We start from the raw sequence: 20,716 nt of genomic DNA, 5'->3' as shown, positions 1-20,716 counted from the left end.
CCGAAATTTTTTTGGTGGCAGTGAATCTGTGTGCTTCCATTGAGCTGACTGGCGCTTTGTTTCTGGATTGAAAAGTGGCATCCACGTCTCATCCATTGTCACAACCGACGAAAAGAAAGTCCCATTCATGCTGTCGTTGCGCGTCAACATTGCTTGGCAACATGCCACACGGGCAGCCATGTGGTCGTCCGTCAGCATTCTTGGCACCCACCTGGATGACACTTTTCGCATTTTCAGGTCGTCATGCAGGATTGTGTGCACAGAACCCACAGAAATGCCAACTCTGGAGGCGATCCCCCAAAACAATTCTCTCCACTTTCTCGATCATGTCGTCAGACCGGCTTGTGCGAGCCTGAGGTTGTTTCGGTTTGTTGTCACACGATGTTCTGCCTTCATTAAACTGTCGCACCCACAAACGCATTTTCGACACATCCATAACTCCATTACCACATGTCTCCATCAACTGTCGATGAATTTCAATTCGCATTCGGGAGGACGACGGTTCAATCCCATCTCCGGCCATCCTGATTTAGGTTTTCCGTGATTTCCCTAAATCGCTTCAGGCAAATGCCGGGATGGTTCCTTTGAAAGGGCACGGCCGATTTCCTTCCCCATCCTTCCCTCACCCGAGCTTGAGCTCCGTCTCTAATGACCTCGTTGTCGACGGGACGTTAAACACTAATCTCCTCCTCCTCCTGAATTTCAATTGGTTTCACACCACGCAAATTCAGAAAACGAATGACTGTACGCTGTTCAAGTAAGGAAAACGTCGCCATTTTAAGTATTTAAAACAGTTCTCATTGTCGCCGCTGGCGGTAAAATTCCATCTGCCGTACGGTGCTGCCATCTCTGGGGCGTATTGACAATGAACGCGGCCTTTCCAGTCCAGAGAAAAAAAAATCGGAGGCCTTAGAACTTGAATGCACCTCTTAAGTACCACAGCTGACTGTGTGATCAGTTTTAGCAATTTCACCAGTTTTTGAATAATTTCAGTGCCGACCAATGACATGGCAGCATGTTTTCCAATGTCTGTATCATCACTAAAACACCCCTCCACTACTTTGCATGTACCCCTTACTAGATTGCGAATGTAGAGAGGTGACAGTGCAGTACATCCATTCAAGGTTAACTCTAGAACATATACACCAAAGTATACCAGACAGTGTCCTATACTGATGCAGTTAGGTTATCTACATATTTCTATCACTTCGATCATAGTGTATAATTTACGATTATGTCTACCCATCTTTCCCTATCTGGATGGGAATCACAGAGTATTCTAGCATTCGTGGGATAAAGTTATTGAAGCTATCCATGCATTGTCTTTGACCAACCCTCCCTGCAACACTGTCGCCGATTTAGTTTGCAGCTGACCAGAAGTTGAAGACTGTTCTGCACAGCTCTTACTCATTGCACCCATCCAAGTGCACAGGATCTCTCCAGATGTGCACATGTTGAGGACGTTACCACTCCTTGTCAGTGTATAGTAGACATGAGAGTGATGTGGTGATATAACAGATGGTTAAGAAGAAATGTGTGGCTTATGCATAAGGGAGCTCCAGATGGATGGAGGTTGAAGCAGTTTACCTATATCAAGTCTGCTGTCAGTTCTAAAGTATTGTTTATTATTCCAGCGTCTGGGGTCAGTAGCAAGAAGGTCGCCTGACGCTTGCGGCATTCTTGACGCTTTTTATCAAGCCGAATCTCAAGAAGCTGCTGCTCTCTTTCTTGCTGCAAAGTCTCGAATTGCGGTGGGATTGCGGTCCGCTGGCGGGCGCTCTGATCTCTCTCCTGCTGTACCTCCGAGATCGGTTTGTTGATCTGCCTCTCGTGACGCTGCTTCCTCGCTCGTGCGTCAGCCAGCTCCGCAATGACGGAGGTAATTGACTTCGCCCTGAGCTGCAACTTTGGTGAGTCCTTTGGCGTGATGGTGCTGGAGGCAACAGGAGGCGCTGCTAATGTCCATTTCTTCACCATTGTCCGTCTTCGTCGCAGGAGTCGTCATACGTGAGGGGCCAGATATGGCCATCGTCCGAGCAAGCTCATCCGAACGGTGATCTGCTGACCCGTCTTCCTGTTGAACACTCCGTGGAAACTCTCGTTTATCCAAGACACGCTTGCGCTTCAGCCTCTCTGCGCGGTGTGTTCACGAGATTTAATTTCTGGCCCGTATCGTCTGCGCAGCCAGACACTATCCAATGTCTGTTCTCGCTGTACGGAAAGAATATCGCAGAACTGCATGCGATCTTTGTTATATTTATTTTGTGTACTGGGCTGTAGTGTATACATTCTGATGGGTTTGTGAGTGTAGGTGTAGGAGATACGTATGTGAGAAATTGTGACTTTAGGAGAACTCATACTTACTAATTTCAGTTTTCGTGTGCATTTCACAGACTGCATATTTTGAAAAGGGTAAGTACTTTGTAATGATGGTCATCGGTATGTCAGTAATTTATTTTCCCCTCAATATAACAGCGCTGTAGGTCGTTGAATGGCAGTATAAATAAAGAAATGGTCAGGAGTGAGGAAATATTACATGTGAAACCAAATACATTGAGATTTTTGTAGTCAAAAGGTATGAATCGACTAATATGTAATAGTGTACATATATTAAAAACCTAAAATACATATTATTGATGTTCCACAATAATATTATTTCATAGTTCGTTATGAACCCCCTTTCTGTGTATTCAAGTTCGTAACATGTTTGCGTTCCACCAAGTACCGGCGGAATACTCCATAAATGTTGACTTATGTAGTCATTACTGAATCTTTAAATTTCCATCTTGTAGTAATAGGTGTCGGAAAGCTAGGATGAATTCACTAGCGGAAAAGAAAATCCAGTTTGCTGCATACATATATCGTTTTTCTGATGATATGACTTTCTTAAATGTACACCTTAGTTGCGTTATTGCAAGTACTCAATTTGCATATTTGCTACAAACTGGTGCTATATTGCTCCCTCAAGAACAGCTAAGACATGGCAGGAATGTTGGCCGAGTTTTTTGCCGCTCCTGCAATAATTAGGTTTCCCAAGTACTCCAACTTAACGATTTGCGCTTCACTAGTGTCGCTGATGAATCTGTTACAACAAATGTCTATCTTCAGAACTTTTTTCATTATGAGTAGCTGTTTGTCATGTGCCCAAACAAATTATTACACAGTTACTGCTAATATATGTATATAGCTTGTGGTAATATGTTAAATCTCCTGTTGGATTGTACTCTTCGATTTTAAGTATGAATGTTCAAGATTTATTTATGTTCAATGTAGTGATTATACATTATCTATTATCTGTTCATAGTATTGTTCTGATTTAAAGCATAAACTGGTTTGATTTTTCTATTGAATTGTAACAACAGCAGTTTCATAATTGCTTTGAAACTTTACGGTGACATGCATGCAGTGTTGAGAGACACTTACCAATGTTATAGGTAGCAACTTATTTTTTGCTACAGGTGGTGATCAGCTTTCCTGAGTCATGGATTGGAGACCTAATCAGTGAGTATTGAGTTCAACTTATTCACTATGGAAACCTATATTTATCTGTAAAGAAACTTGTTTCCTGCATAAATAAAGCCAGTCATCTTTTTGTGTTACATTTTGCATTATTACTGAGTGTTATCATTTCCATTGTGGTTTTGACAAAGAAGTAATTTGACTTGTAAATATCAAAGGAAGAAAACCATGTTTGGTTGCTAGTAATGGCTGTATTGACAGGCACTATGAATGTTCATCCCTTGGGGGTGGCCTGAAATTAGCTTTACATGTGTCAGTTTTATTCCATTAAGAATGATGTGTTTGTTTCTATCTGGTAGGAGGTTCTGAAACAAATAAAATTTTATTTATTTAGTTTTTGCTGTGATGTCATCAATATGATGGCTTTTGTAAACATTTAATATGTATAGGTCTTAGTGCTACAAGTAGTAAATATAAGAATCTCTCTTTCTCTCTCTCCATCCTCTGACGGACAAGAACACCACTCTTCAGTGAATGTTCGGTATTATTCTTTTAATACAACCTGTTAAGTCTCCCACACTGATTGTTTTATTCAAGAGTCTGTGGAACTTGTTTTGCAAGCCACTTCTTTTGTGAATTAATTATATTTTCTTAACATTCCCCCAGTTAATCTGTCTGGTATCTACTTTCTTACAATTTGTTCTATGTGGTCATTCCAATTTTAAGTTGTTCCATATGGTTACCCATAGACAACAGCAGCATCCATGCTTCGCAGACTGTCCAACTTTATCCACCAGAGATGGGCAAACTGAAACACTTAACTGTTTCGAAACAAATGAAACAGTACAATGTAATGTTTCGATACGTTGTTTCGAAACACATTTTATCATCTTGAATGTCTACTGTATAAGTATGTCCATATAAACACAAATGAGGTGCGAGAGCGCTAATCATTTCGCAGAAAGTATGAAACTATCACTTGGGCGTCTTGGCAGTTTCATATTTCCTGCAGCAAATGCGCTGCTTTCGTGTTGTGTGACTTTCATACTTTTCAATTGGCTGAGGACAGCCATAGCTGAAGACAGAAGAACCACCATGAACGGAACTGGAGGTAGGAGCAAACTGCAGAAACAACGGATTTGCTACTGGGATTCCCACATTCCGTTAGTATGGGTAATATACCCATCCTGCTAATTTCCACGCGCACAAAGGGAATCATTGTGGATAATAGGCACAGTGACTATAGACTCACAAATAACGCCAAATAATTCGAATAAATAACAAAATATAACAGAAAAAAATTTATCTTTCAAGGTGTTTCGAACCGTTACTATAAAGTCACCGTGCTTCCCAGCCCTTCCCGTTCACCATTACACTATCATTGGTATGTCAAACAGATTGCTTGCAATTATACCTAGGTCAAATTTATGTATATGTCTAATAACTGTCACTCTACACCTTTTTTTATTCAAAATGTTGTAGGCTTACTTGCGTTTCTTAATACGATTACTGTACATGAAAAGAGAAGCGTTCGTTATAAAAAAAAGTGTAATTTAATCGAATGATTTTCACATATTTATTATTTTGAATGTGAATAGTATGCGTTGTTTTATTGTTTGGTTAGTGTTTATAAAGCAGATGTTACGCTATTTCGTAATAGGACAGTCAGCTAGAAACGAAGCTTTATTTTCGTATATCTTAAGCTTCATTCGATTGCTTGTCAAAAAGATTTCGACACTCTTGAAAGTGTTTCACGAAGTGTTATGTTGTGTTTTAGTATCTGTACTGAGCCCGAATCTCGTATGACACAGAGCGGATTGAAACATCACTGTTTCGATACAATTAGTCCATTCCAAGCGCAGGTGGACTGAAACAGACTTATTTTGAAACAACGATACAGTTTCTGTGTCTGGCTCGAGATCGAATATGGTGCGGTTATCCGATACAGGGGTTGAATGAAACACCATTGTTTCGAAACAGTGAACCACAGCCGTTCCGAAACACTCAAACAGTTCCACGTATCAATACACTGTATCGAAACATTGAAACAGTGGCCAAGTCTATTATCCACTAAATCATTAATATATTTTGTAAACATTAATTGCCCATTCATGATCCCGTGGGGCGCTCCTGAAATTAACTTTACATGTATCAATTTTATTCCGTCAAGAATAGTGTATTTCTTTCTATCTGCTAGGAGGTTCTGAAACCAATCAAAATTTATTTATTTATTTAATTTTTTGTGTGACGTCATCAGTATGATGGCCATTACAAACATTTAATATGTGTAGGTCTAGTGCTACAAGTAGTAATTACAACAATCGAAAATGCTTATCAAAATACATTACAATTTTTACACTTCTTAGTCTGACAAGAATCAATAGATTACCACATACATAAAGTCTATCTTTTATAAAATCATCTCATTAATTTATAAAAATGCTTCAAACATCTTACCCCCATCTTATGGTTACATTATTTTACAATATATCAGTGGTATTTTTATGTTTGTTGTTGTTGTGGTCTTCAGTCCCTTGCTTGTAGCCATTCGCAGTACCAGCACAGCAAGGCCGTTTTGGTTTGTGTTACAAGGCCAGATCAGTCAATCATCCAGACTGTTGCCCCTGCAACTACTGAAAAGGCTGCTGCCCCTCTTCAGGAACCACACGTTTGTCTGGCCTCTCAACAGATACCCCTCCATTGTGGTTGCACCTCCGGTACGGCTATCTGTATCGCTGAGGCACGCAAGCCTCCCCACCAATGGCAAGGTCCATGGTTCTTTGAGGGGGAAGAGGGTTATGTTTATTGCTTTAAAAATTTTTAAATGAATACAGACACCTTTCAATTAATATTATTTTTTTAGTTTTAATTTGAACAGCTTTCAGGGTCTCTTGACAACTTTTTATACCATAACAGCCTATTAATAAATGGGCCCCAGCCTTTCATTTATAATGTAGCTCTTTGTCTGAAGTTGTTACCTTCGTACCTCGTGCTGTGGTTAATTACTTCAGTTTTCTGGTAGACATAAAGGGTAATTAATTTATAGAGGTAAATAAGTAGATGGTGAACTATTTGTGTTGCAGGAAAACTTAATGGGGAAAAAACTTTATAGCCCAGTCCATGTATAATCTCGCATTTTTTTTTTTTTTAGCAGCAGTACTCTGTCAAGGTGTATGACTGCAGCACTAACTCATATTTTTATGCAGTAGCTAAGAGAACAGTTGATTGTCACGTAATACACAGTATTTACGGTGTGGGAGGCCAGCATTTTGGAAATCTGGCAAGGAAGATGCAGGTTATTACTAACTTTACTACATACAGCAGTAAGCCATCAAAGGTTTAAGTCTAGATGGACACCTAGGCGTTTACAGGTGGTTTCTTCTGGTGCCATTATGCCCTTAGCAAATGTCACTTTCAGGGATAATTTGCGTAATTTGACCTTTACACCTTGAGCATGGAAATACCTTATTAGTTGCTGAAAGTTACACTTTGTCACAGTCTTTGTTGTAGAATAAAACTGGGATGTCATCAGTGTAATTGGCAATGTGGAAGGTAAAATAATGTACAGTGTCATTAATAAATGCTAGAAAAGGAAAATACCAAGAATTGAATCTTGTGGAACTCCTTTTATCACTATGTCACTTTTGGAATTGAAAGCTAAAACCTTATCATCACTTTAGTGGGAGAAGTAATGGCAAAATATAAATAATTTACAAATAAAGGAGACCATCACCAAATGGCAGAGATGTTCAGTCATCGACAGGCACAAACAAAAGAATAAAAACTTTGCTGGTTTTCAGAAACAGTCTTCTGACGAGCTAGAATGCAAGTAGATGCACGAATGGATCCCCATCCCCCACCACGCACATACACGCCACCCAACATGCTCCCCACCCCCAGCCCCCACCCTAATCCACCTGCAGAACTGCAATCCAAGCATTGTGTGTCCAGCTGGCACAATGTAGGTACGTGCATTGGCTTTTGTATGTGTGTGTGTGTGAATGGGGGGGGGGGGGGGTTGCAGTCTGGGTTGTATTTCAACTCAGTGTCTCGGTTACTATTTGTTGTGTGGTCTCGTTTACTCCTACCTCACCGTCAATTTTATATCAAACAATGGAAACGCCATGTAGGAGTATCAGTAATGTAGGAACAAATAGAGTGTTACTTGCCATAAAGAAGACATGTTTAGTTGCAGACAGGTACAATTAAAAGATGCTTACACAAAGCCTTCAGCCACAACCTTCATCAGCAAAAAAGAAACATGTTATATTCACACACACAAGATGCACACTACTTGCACACAACAGCCAGCTCCAGCAGCTCGCACCAGAACACCACTATCATTTGGGATGGAAGCAGTAATCTGGAGGGGGTGGAGAAGGGGTAATACTGTACGGGTTGGGGGAAAAATGGAATGCTGTCTGGCAGAATGTACAGCAACTAGAATGCCAACAGATGCAGTGTGAGGAGGTTGTGGGGGGAAAAGGGAGCGAAAAAGGAGAAGGGGGATGGGTGGATGCATTGGCATAGGGTGGGAGATGAGAATGGGGAGAAGATGATAGGACAGGAGTGACAAATGGGTGATTGATATGGGGCAGTGTGTTACATAGGTTGAGGCCAGCATAATTATGGGAGTGGAGAATGTTTGGTAGCGAAAACTCCCATCTGCACAGTTTGGAAAAGCTGCGGGGGGGGGGGGGGGGGGGGGAGATACAGATGACTCGGGTCGTGAAGCAGCCATTGAAATCAAGCATATTATGTTCAGCTGCATGTTGGTCTACTTTTCTCTTGGCCACGGTTTGATGGTGACTGTTCATCCTGGTGGACAGATGGTTGGTAGTCATACCAATATAAAAGCAGTGCAATGATTGCAGCAAGCTGATAAATGACTTGGCTGCTTTCACAGGTGGCCCGGCCCTGATGGGGTAGGATAAATACGTGACAGGACTGGAATAGGAAGTGCTTTTTTTTGTGGATTGGGCAGGCCTTACACCTGGTTCCTTCACAGGGATATGATCCTTGAGGCAAAGGGTTGGTATTGGGAATGGTATAGGGATGGACTAGGATGTTGTGGAGGATGGGTGGGTGATGGAATACCACTTTTGGAAGGTTGATCTTAGAGAGGATGTCCCTCATTTCAGGACATGATGGTAGGTAATCAAAGCCCTGGTGAAGAACGTGGTTCAGTTGTTCCAGTCCAGGGCGGTACTGGGTGATGAAGGAGGCGGTCATGTATGCATGAGGTGTGCTTGTTTGTGTTTATGGATGGTGTGTGTTTCTCTTTTACTGATGACTGCTGTGGCCAAAAGGTTTGTGTAAATGTCTTTTAACTTTGCCTGTCTGCAACTGAATGTGTCTTCTTTACAGTAAGTAGCAATCTGTCTTTTCCTACATTGTTGTCAATTTTATATGGAAGTTTGGTACATTGTTTGTGACTCATCAGGTACATGGCTACGAGTTTCGTTGGTATTTAATGCCCACAGTTTAAGAGAAGCCCATAGTTACCTGAGTCAAAGGTTTGCTCAGGTCTGGAAATATTCCAGCATTGTGCATTCCTAGTTCTATTTAATGTGGTCTTCATGGAAGACACTCACATCAGTCGCATGCTAAGGCCTTTCCAAAATCCATGCTGTGACTTGGTAAGCTTTTTGTATTGTGAGAGGAAAGCCGTGAGTTGCAATAGCATAACAGTCCCAATTATTCTACTGAAGCGGGGGTTAGTGATGTCAGTCAATAATATGAAAGGTCTTCCTCACCCCTTTTCTATTTATGAGGGTTGCCCAGAGAGTAATGAACTACAATTTTTTCACAGCTGAAAACAATGCTACGAAATCAAAATGTTACGTATGTATTATTTGAAGCCTTCTGATTGAGCGCACGAAGTTTCTGTCACTTCCGACAGATAGCGTAGGTGCAGGTCTGTTTCAAAATGGCATCTGTAGGTGATGTACATTACAAGCAATGTGCCGTCATTGAATTTTTCCCTGCAGAGAAAGAAACTGTGGGGAATATTCACAAATCCTTGTGCAAGCTCTGTGGAGCATTTGCTGTCGACAGAAGTACAATTAGTCACTGGGCAAGGAGGGTTAGATTATCAGAAGGTGGTTTGCCGGAGCTCTACGATTTGCAGAGGTCGGGGAGACCATCCACTGCTGCCACACCTGACATGTTGCAGTGAGCTCATGTAGTCATTCACGAGGACAGATAAGCAAAGGAAGTTCACTCAGTGATGCACTGGCTCTGCCACTGTGACAAGGATTGGTACCGACAGGGTATACACGCCCTTGTTTCACGCTGGAGGAAGGCCATAGAAGGGGTTGGAAAAATAGGGCATGTAGATAAAACACCATTCTTTCGTACGTGTAATTCATATTATGTTCAATAAAGAATTGTTGAAGAAAAAAAACGTGGGGTATTAGTTTCTGAGCAACCCTTGTATTTATTGAAAATTACACTTTTTTAAGGCCTTGGGTATATATTTTCTCTAATACTAAAATTAATAAGATAGCTAAGGGGTTTAGTGATTTCATAGATACATTTCTCTGATACCACATTTGTGATACCATCCCATCCAAATTAGTATTTGTTCTTAAGCTTTTGTATCATGTTAAATATCTCCTTTTGATTCACATCTAGAAATTTGAGCCCAACACAAAGTGTAGTATTATTTGATGTCTCAGCCTGTAGATATATAATGGGGGCTAGTTGATCAGAAGGAGGGATAAAGTGTTTATTGAACAACTTACATGTTTCGTTTTGACTTTTCATGAGATGGCCGTCATTCCTAATGGAGACTGGTTCACTTTGCACCTTGCGTATGGTTTTACGATGTTTATTGACTAGTCTCTAGGATGCCTTACATAGTTGACTGAACGCTCTATTGCAGCCCTGTTTATTGGTTTCTTGAGCATAAAAGTCTACCTTAAAGTTTTTGTACTTTTTCTTAATATGTACTTTCGTTTCATTATATATATATTGCCAAGATCAAATATATATTCCACCTTAACCAGATTTGACTAGGTGGAAGTTTTAATCTAGTATTAGTCTCAGTATGGAATTTTGTTTTTTTCTCTGGCTAGTGCTTTGAAAGGCAGAAATTGTCAAAATGTTCCAGCATTGTTCTATAAAATTCATACCATTTGCTTTTCAGCTCCTTTACCTGGTAAATTGTGTCCTTCTCACTGCTAGCTTAATTCAAAAGGTGCTGATGTTGGTGCTACTCGGAAACTGTTTCTTTTCAAATATTTTAGCAGTTTTTGATGCAATAATGCTTAAGTACTCCTGCAACTGACAATAATGATTTGAGTGATGAAAATCAATACTTTGGCAGTTAACACTGTCATCTATGTTTCTCTTGATTATTGCATCATCTATTTTACTGAACATTGAGTCTGTTATACTAGTGTGTCCCCCCCCCCCCCCCCCCCATGAACCGTGGACCGTGCCGTTGGTGGGGAGGCTTGAGTGCCTCAACGATATAGATAGCCATACCGTAGGTGCAACCACAACACAACAGAGGGGTATCTGTTGCGAGTCCAGACAAACGTGTGGTTCCTGAAGAGGGGCAGTAGTCTTTTCAGTAGTTTCAGGGGCAACAGTCTGGATGATTGACTGATCTGGCCCTATAACATTAACCAAAATGGCCTTGCTGTTGTGGTATTGTGAACGGCTGAAAGCAAGGGGAAACTACAGCTGTAATTTTTCCCAAGGGCATGCAGCTTTACTGTATGATTAAATGATGATGATGTCCTCTTGGGTAAAATATTCCGGAGGTAAAATAGTCCCCCATTCGGATCTCCGGGCGGGGACTACTCAAGAGATCGTTGTTATCAGGAGAAAGAAAACTAGTGTTCTATGGATCGGAGCGTGGAATGTCAGATCTCTTAATCGGGCAGGTAGGTTACAAAATTTAAAAAGGGAAATGGATAGGTTAAAGTTAGATATAGTGGGAATTAGTGAAGTTCGGTGGCACGAGGAACAAGACTTTTGGTCAGGTGAATACAGGGTTATAAATATAAAATCAAATAGGGGTAATGCAGGAGTAGGTTTAATAATGAATAAAAAAAAAATAGGAGTGCGGGTAAGCTACTACAAACAGCATAGTGAACGCATTATTGTGGCCAAGATAGACACGAAGCCCAAACCTACTACAGTAGTACAAGTTTATATGCCAACTAGCTCTGCAGATGATGAAGAAATTGATGAAATGTATGACGAGATAAAAGAAATTATTCAGGTAGTGAAGGGAGACGAAAATTTAATAGTCGTGGGTGACTGGAATTCGACAGTAGGAAAAGGAAGAGGAGGAAACGTAGTAGATGAATATGGATTGGGGCGAAGAAATGAAAGAGGAAGCTGCCTCGTAGGATTTTGCACAGAGCATAACTTAACCATAGCTAACACTTGGTTCAAGAATAACAAAAGAAGGTTGTATACATGGAAGAACCCTGGAGATACTAAAAGGTTTCAGATAGATTATATAATGGTAAGCCAGAGGTTTAGGAACCAGATTTTAAATTGTAAGACATTTCCAGGGACAGATGTGGACTCTGACCACAATCTATTGGTTATGAACTGTAGATTGAAACTGAAGACACTGCAAAAAGGTGGGAATTTAAGGAGATGGGACCTGGATAAACTGAAAGAACCAGAGGTTGTACAGAGTTTCAGGGAGAGCATAAGGGAACAATTGACAAGAATGGGGGAAAGAAATACAGTAGAAGAAGAATGTGGGTAGCTTTGAGAGACAATGTAGTGAAGGCAGCAGACGATCTAGTACGTAAAAAGATGAGGGCTAGTAGAAATCCTTGGGTAACAGAAGAAATATTGAATTTAATTGATGTAAGGAAAAAATATAAAAATGCAGTAAATGAAGCAGGCAAAAAGGAATACAAACGTCTCAGAAATGAGATTGACAGGAAGTGCAAAATGGCTAAGCAGGGATGGCTAGAGGACAAATGTAAGGATGTAGAGGCTTATCTCACGAGGGGTAAGATAGATACTGCCTACAGGAAAATTAAAGAGACCTTTGGAGAAAAGAGAACCACTTGTATGAATATTAAGAGCTCAGATGGAAACCTAGTTCTAAGCAAAGAAGGGAAAGCAGAAAGGTGGAAGGAGTATAAGAGGGTCTATACAAGGGCGATGTACTAGATGACAATATTATGGAAATGGAAGAGGATGTAGATGAAGATGAAATGGGAGATACGATACTGCGTGAAGAGTTTGACAGAGCACTGAAAGACCTGAGTCGAAACAAGGCCCCGGGGGTAGACAACATTCCATTAGAACTACTGACGGCCTTGGGAGAGCCAAAACTGACAAAACTCTACCATCTGGTGAGCAAGATGTATGAGACAGGCGAAATACCCTCAGACTTCAAGAAGAATATAATAATCCCAATCCCAAAGATAGCAGGTGCTGACAGATGTGAAAATTATCGAACTATCAGTTTAATAAGTCACAGCTGCAAAATACTAACGCAAATTCTTTACAGACGAATGGAAAAACTGGTAGAAGCCGACCTTGGGATTCCATAGAAATATTGGAACACGTGAGGCAATACTGACCCTACGACTTATCTTAGAAGAAAGATTAAGGAAAGGCAAACCTACGTTTCTAGTGATTTGTAGACTTAGAGAAAGATTTTGACGATGTTGACTGGAATACTCTCTTTCAAATTCTGAAGGTGGCAGGGGTAAAATACAGGGAGCAAAAGGCTATTTACAATTTTTACAGAAATCAGATGGCAGTTATAAGAGTCGAGGGACATGAAAGGGAAGTAATGGTTGGGAAGGGAGTGAGACAGGGTTGTAGCCTCTCCCTGATGCTATTCAATCTGTATATTGAGCAAGCAGTAAAGGAAACAAAAGAAAAGTTCAGAGTAGGTATTAAAATCCATGGAGAAGAAATAAAAACTTTGAGGTTCGCTGATGAGATTGTAATTCTGTCAGAGACAGCATAGGACTTGGAAGAGCAGTTGAACGGAATGGACAGTGTCTTGAAAGGAGGGTATAAGATGAACATCAACAAAAGCAAAACGAGGATAATGGAATGTAGTTGAATTATGTCGGGTGATGCTGAGGGAATTAGATTAGGAAATGAGACACTTAAACTAGTAAAGGAGTTATGCTATTTGGGGAGCAAAATAACTGATGATGGTCGAAGTAGAGAGGATATAAAATGTAGACGCAATGGCAAGGAAAGCGTTTCAGAAGAAGAGGAATTTGTTAACATAGAGTATAGATTTAAGTAAGTCGTTTCTGAAGGTATTTGTATGGAGTGTAGCCATGTATGGAAGTGAAACATGGACGATGAATAGTTTAGACAAGAAGAGAATAGAAGCTTTCAAAATGTGGTGGTACAGAAGAATGCTGAAGATTAGATGGGTAGATCACATAACTAATGAGGAGGTATTGAACAGAATTGGGGAGAAGAGGAGCTTGTGGCACAACTTGACTAGAAGAAGGGATCGGTTGGTAGGACATGTTCTGAGGCATCAAGGGATCACCAATTTAGTACTGGGGGCAGTGTGGAGAGTAAAAATCGTAGAGGGAGACCAAGAGATGAATACACTAAGCAGATTCAGAAGGATGTAGGCTGCAGTAGGTACTGGGAGATAAAGAAGCTTGCACAGGATAGAGTAGCATGGAGAGCTGCATCAAACCAGTCTCAGGACTGAAGACCACAACAACAACAATCCTAGTGTCAGAGCTTATTATATTTGTGAGATTGTGTGAATTTAATGTATCTGTCAGTTTCATATGGGTCACAATACGGGAGTTGTCATCAATATTTAGGTCTCTGATTGTGCTAATTTCAGTTTGACCTGCCTGCCCAACTGCTCTGTTAAGTCTGTCAAGGTAGTGTAAGACTTCAGTATTTAGTGGGAAATACTTTCCAATTACAGTATTTAGCTAATCCACGTGAATGGGCGTTTATGTGAACTGCAACACCAGCCATTTCAATTGTTCCTTTCTTAGTGTATTGTTCAAGAGATAAGGTAAAACTTTATACAGGGCAATTGATACTCTTGCCGTTGATTACATGTCGGCAATGGCTGCCGCGAGTGATGGTGGGTAGCTAAGGTGGTGGATCACCTGATTTATTTAGCTAATTAAAATGATGTTTTAGGGCTTATTGCAGGAGAAACAAATACAGCATTTTAATATAACGGCATCCATTAGCAAAGAACGTGTCATTGCTGCAATGTAACTGAATTTCCTCTGAAAAACTAGGATATACACAAGCATGCGATAAATGATTTAACACGTGTTGTTATATTCTTGCTGGTGTGGTCTATTCGTGCAACTAAGTAAGGCCTTTTTTCATGGTGCATGCATTTTGGTTCTTTGTAGTTATGAAACGACAACTATTACAAGTCTCTGATGGCGCTTCACAAATAAAAGGAAGTGAAACATGTATGTCATAAAAACAAGCAGCCCTTTATTCAGTTGCATGGATGGATCACATCTTCAAGAGAATAATAATGTAGAAGTAACTAAGGAATGCCATAAAATATAAAAATGAGAATAACGCCATTCAAAATAAGACATTACACTATGGCTTGTAGATCATTGCTGCAGATTTAATGAAATACATAAATAAATCTACCTTTTCACTATACCTTCTGCACCACATACAGTACAATACACCCATGGCACGGATCAGTGGCCATTTTGCTGCAGGTGAGATATAATTGACAAAATTAAACTCAAACCAGACAACTTTCTACATCCAGGAAACAACAGTGTAATGTAATGTACTGATCCACCTGAAGATAAGAGTGCAGACTCTTGAAATGCACTGTGGGAAAGACTGAAGAGTGACTGATACAGATAATTGTGTTAATTGAATTTTGATGTTATAAATAGGTGAAGTTTCCAATTCACAATCCAGCATGGATTACATAAAGTTAAAGAAGGGAAATGTGGAAAAAAGGGCTATGTAAGGGAAGCAAACTTGAGGACAATATTAGAGACCAAGAAGAGGCAGCAGACGAGGATGAAATGTGAGATGATATATTGTGAGAAGAATTTGACAGCACTAAAAGACCTAAATTTAAACAAGGCTGTTGGGCTGGATGACATTCCCTCAGAACTACTGGTACCCTCGGCAGAGCCATCCATAACATTATTCCAGCAGGCGTGCGAGGTGCACGATAACAGGTGAGATGCCCTCAGATTTCAAGAAGGGTGTAATAATTCAAATTCCAAATAAGACAGCTGTGAGTATTACAGAACTATCAGTTTAAGAAGTCATGCTTGCAAAATACTGACAAAAATTATTTACAGATGAACTGAAAACTGGTAGAATCCGATCTCAGAAATCAGTTTGGGTTCCTGAGAAATGTGGAACATGTGAGATGATACCAACTTTACAATTTACCTTAGAAGGCATGTTAAAGAAAGAGAGACCTACATTTATAGTGTTGGTAGATTTAGAGAAAGCTTTTCACAATGTTGACTGAAACATGCTCTTTGAAACTTTGAATTTGTCAGGGATAAATTCCAGCGAGTGATGGTTATCTACAACTGGTACGAAAACCAGACTGCAGTTACAAGGTTCAAAAAACATGAAAGGAAAGCTGTAGTTGAGAAGAGGATGAGGCAGGGCTGTTGCCTATCCCTGAATTTATTCAATCTGTTCATTGAGTAAGAATTAAAGGAAACAAAGAAGAAATTATAAATCGAATTAAAATTCAGGAAGAAGAAATAAAAACTTTGAGGTTTACTGATGACATTGTAATTCTGTCAGAGGCAGAAAAGGACTTGGAAGAAGATTCAGAAGGAATGGTACCATGGAAAGCTGCTGTGAAATGAACATAAGCGAAAGTAAGAGAGAGGTGATAAGCAATCAAATTAAATCGAGCAATGTTAGGGAAATTAGATTAGGAAATGAGACAGTAAAAGTTATAGATGAGCGTCGCTGCTTGGGCAGAAAAATAACTGACAATGACCATAGTAGAAAGGATATACAATGCGGTTTGACTTTAGCAGGGAAAACGTTTTTGGAGAAGAGAAATTTGTTCATGTCGAATATACGAGAGTGTGCTGAAAAGTATGTGAAAACCCTTAAAGATTTTCAAGATTTTCAAATAAGGCAAACGTTATTAACATTCTGAATCTTTACACTCTACATATTTCTCAAAATAGTCACTCTGATGATGAACATGTTTCTTCCAATGAGAGACCAGTTTATTGATACCGTCACTGTAGAATGTTTTATTTTATTAATGGAGTCGCAACCTCAGCTCTGCTTACACTGCTTCATGACTATCAAAGTGAAGTCCTCAAAGATGTTCTTTAAGTTTTAGAAATGGATGAAAATTGGATGGGGGCAAATCAGGACTATATGGAGGGTGATTGATGACAGTGAACCCGAGGTGTTGGATTGTTGCAGATTTCGCTGCCCTGGCATTTAGCCTGGCATTGTCATGCCTAAGAAGAGGGTGCTTCACATGTGGAGAAACTATTTAAATTTGGAACTTAATTACAACACGCTGTTTCTCACACACCGATGTACAGTAGTTATGCTACAAAGTGCCATCTTACACACTACAATTTGGAAGTCTTTAGTGGCAGTAGGCTGCAAATGTGTAGACATGAAGGATAAAGACCTAGGATGTTAATAATGTTTGTTTTTATTTGAAAAGAAAATTGGATGAATTACTTTTCAGCACATCCTCATAAATTTAAGGTATTTGCTTGGAATGTAGCATTTTGTGAAAGTGTAACACAGACTATAAACTATTCGGAAAATAAAAGAACAGAAGTTGTTGAAATGTGATGCTAGAGAAGAATGCTGAAGATCAGATGGGTAGATCCTGTAACTAATGAGATGGTATCGAGTCGAATGTTAGGCGAAAAAAGAAATTTATGTCAGTACCTAACTGAAAGAAGGGGTTGACTTATAGGACACATTCTGAGGCATCAAGGAATTGTCAGCTTATTAATGAAGTGAAGACGGGGGGATTGGGGTGCAGTGGGTGGAGGGAGGAGGGAATTGTAGAAGTACAGTAAGCAGCTTCAAATGGATATAGATAGCAGTAATTATTTAGAATTGAAAAGGTCTGAATAGTGTGGAGAGCTGCATCAAACCAGCCTTTGAACTAAAGACCACAACAAAAGTATCTGTTTGGTCCTCAAGTTCATAGCTTTTTTCCATAAGTTTAATGAACACAACAGGTACACATAACAGAAATTTCAATTGTCGGCAATATCTTCTCCTTCACCATTTACAACAGTCTGCCAATGCTGGGGTAACTTGATTCTGCAACTGTGGAAATCACTTGGTTTTGAGGTGAAGAACTTGTGGATCCGTGTTTGGAGTGCATTTTCATGCTGAAAGGAAGATCCTTGAAGGTTGTTAGAATGTGAAAACCTAATAGCGCGAGACTGGGGGAATAAGATGAGTGTGGAATGACTTCCCAACCAAAATCCTGTTCAGTATTTTTTGTCAGTGTAGCAGAATGCAGGCAGGCATTATCGTGGAGTAGCATAGTCTTCCTGGTCATCGTTCTTCGATTGTGTCTGCAAGATGTCTCTGTTGTTGACAGTAAATATCAGCAGTAGCGAGTACACCTGGGGGAAGCAGTTCCATAGTTCACCATACTGTTACTGGTCCACCATATGCATAACGTTATCTTTTGTGCATATGCACAGGTCTTTGTAGGGGGAGTTGCTGCTTTGTTTGAGCTCAGGCATTCCTTTCTTTACATTATGTTAGCATAAAGACACCATTGCTCATCACTGCTTATAATAAAGGATAGGAATGGTTGGATTCGTTCACGAGTCAGTTGGCGACGGACAGGCAGAGGTGCACCTATGATTTTTGTGACTTTGGCATGGAGCATGCTGTACCCATACACCTGATTTTTGAACCTTCCCCATGTCATGCAAATATCACACAATGTCAGGATGATCACAGTTTATCACATTTGCCTGTTCTCAAGTACACTGATGTGGATCATTGAGGATTAATGCATTTAAATTATCTTCGTCAAACCCTGAACATCTTTTAGAAAGTGGAGTGTCACTGACGTCAAAATGATCCTCCCTAAAACGAGAAAAACCATTTTCTTGCTGTGCTCTATGGCATTATTTGTGTAAATAGCACAGGTGTTTCTGGCTGCCTCCACTGCTGTCACCCCTGTATTGAACTCGAAACGGAAGAATATGTTGGAAACATTCTGATTTCTCCATTTGGCAATCGCTTTTTTTGCATCCATAACTCTACTCACTACCTCCAAATGATAAAATGACAATATGTAAACTCAAATAGCAATTGGGAACTGAAAATAAAAAGTGATAAAAAAAATAGATAAATGAACCCATAGCAACTGGAATACCAACATGCAAAACAAACTCCATGAATTTATGCACCGACCTAATACATACAAAATAGCATGGATGCAGCCAGGTCACGGGGCCACATATGTGTGTGCGCATTGCATATGTGGGAATGTGTGTGTGATCTTTGTTCCAAAAGAAGAACTTTTGGCTGAAAGCTGAAATGTTCAGTAGTCTTTCAGTTGTGCTTGCCTGCGAGTCAGTGCCTCCTCTGTGTTGAGTAGCAATCTATGCTTTTTGTGATGTTTTTTTTTTTTGTTCCTAGATTTTACATTGTTTTATTATTATTCTTTTTATTGTTATTAGTATTACTATTATTACTGGGCAAGTATTACACTATGTTTCAATGAGAACTGGTGCTGTAGACCATGTGTTGCTTCAATAGTTTGTACCATTTGACAGTATGTTCAAAGCTCCAGCAGTTCTTGTTGTTTCATCTCGACATTGTGTCCGAAAACTTCCTAGAGAACATATAGTAACAAGTGTTTCTTTTATTATTGTATTGTGTTTCCTGTGGTCTGGCTTTCGAAGTAGCTATCCTTTCTACTCTAATCGTCTCTCCATCAGTTTGCATTCTACATTAAATTGTTTCAGGAGTCCTTAGCTCTCCAGTCTTTCTAGTTCTCCTAGCGCCATTTTTGGATACGATATTCATTCACAGGTCTTTCTCAGAATTTCTCATGTCGAAACATTTTGTTCTCTTAGGTGTTTGGCCACTGCTAGCAGGCAATATTTATGCCTTGTGTCTCTCCTAAAAGTTTCCAGATCTCATTTCCTGGTCATTTGAAAGCTATTATTAATTTAATTTTTGTGACCCAATGTAGTAATGATCCCCAACAAAGACTGCTCATTCGCTCTTTCGTCAAAGACTCACTGTCAATAGAAAATGTTGTTTTAATTCTAACTACAGACCATCAACAATGGACAGAGGGAGAGAGAGGGTGTATCCTGTTGCAGAGCGTGCTGTATAACATGACAGACGTGACCTTGTGCCTGTTTCACAGCTGCTACCTGGATTGTTCCTCAAGGCACCAGCTTCTCAGAGCTGTACAGGTTGGAACTGGCATTAGAATGTGTCTTCGGTTCTCACCACCCACCCAGCATTAATCTACATTTACATCTATGTGGATACTGTGTAATTCACACTTAAACACTTGAGTGCCTGGCAGAGGGTTCACCAAAGCACCCTCACAATAATTCTCTATTATTCCACTCTCAAACTGCACACAGGAAAAATGAATATCTTTCTGTGCAAGCTCTGATTTCCGGGTACTTTATTATCAGGATTGTTTCTCCCTATGTAAGTAGACGTCAACAAAATATTTTTGCATTCAGAGGAGAAATTTGGTGATTGAAATTTTGTGAGAAGATCCCACCACAACAAGAAATGCCTCTCTTTTAATGATGTCCACCCCGTATCGTGTCTGTGATACTCTCTCCCCTATTTCTCGATAATACAAAATATACTGTTCTTCTTTGAATTTTACCAATGTACTCTGGTTATCTTATCTGGCTAGGATAACACACCAAGCAGCAGTACTCCAAAAGAGGACTGACAACTGTAGTGTAGGCAGTCTCTTTAGTAGATCTATTGCATCTTCTAAGTGTTCTGTCAATAAATTGCAGTCTTTGGTTTGCCTTCCCCACAACATTTTCTATGTGTTGTTTCCAATTTAAGTTGTTTATAATTGTAATTCCTAGGTATTTAGTTGAACTTACAGCCTTTAGATTTGATTGATTTATCGTGTAATCAAAGTTTAATGGTTTCTTTTTAGCACTCATGGGATGACCTCACTTTTCATTATTTAGGGTCAATTGCCAGTTTTTGTACCATACACATATCTTATCTAAAACATTTTGCAGTTGGTTTTGATCTTCTGATGATTTTACTTGACGGTAAATGAAGC

The 20,716-nt window shown here is 39.8% G+C and overlaps 1 protein-coding gene across 1 annotated transcript in view; it reads left to right on the top strand.

Annotated features, from left to right (window-relative positions):
• The first annotated feature begins 2,105 nt into the window (after positions 1–2,105).
• LOC126210206 (nuclear RNA export factor 1-like) overlaps positions 2,106–20,716 on the top strand; it is a 194,203-nt gene continuing 175,592 nt past the window's right edge. The window contains exons 1-2 of the mRNA XM_049939386.1: positions 2,106–2,412; positions 3,459–3,501. Coding sequence (XP_049795343.1) covers positions 3,482–3,501 — 20 coding nt within the window. The 5' untranslated portion in view covers positions 2,106–2,412; positions 3,459–3,481. The remainder of the gene's footprint in view (positions 2,413–3,458; positions 3,502–20,716) is intronic.

This window comes from Schistocerca nitens, chromosome 10 (genome assembly GCF_023898315.1).
Source record: "Schistocerca nitens isolate TAMUIC-IGC-003100 chromosome 10, iqSchNite1.1, whole genome shotgun sequence".
NCBI classification, from domain to species: Eukaryota; Metazoa; Arthropoda; class Insecta; order Orthoptera; family Acrididae; genus Schistocerca; species Schistocerca nitens.
The sequence above is the reverse complement of the archived record's forward strand: the minus strand, read 5'-3'. Positions and strand labels throughout refer to the sequence as shown.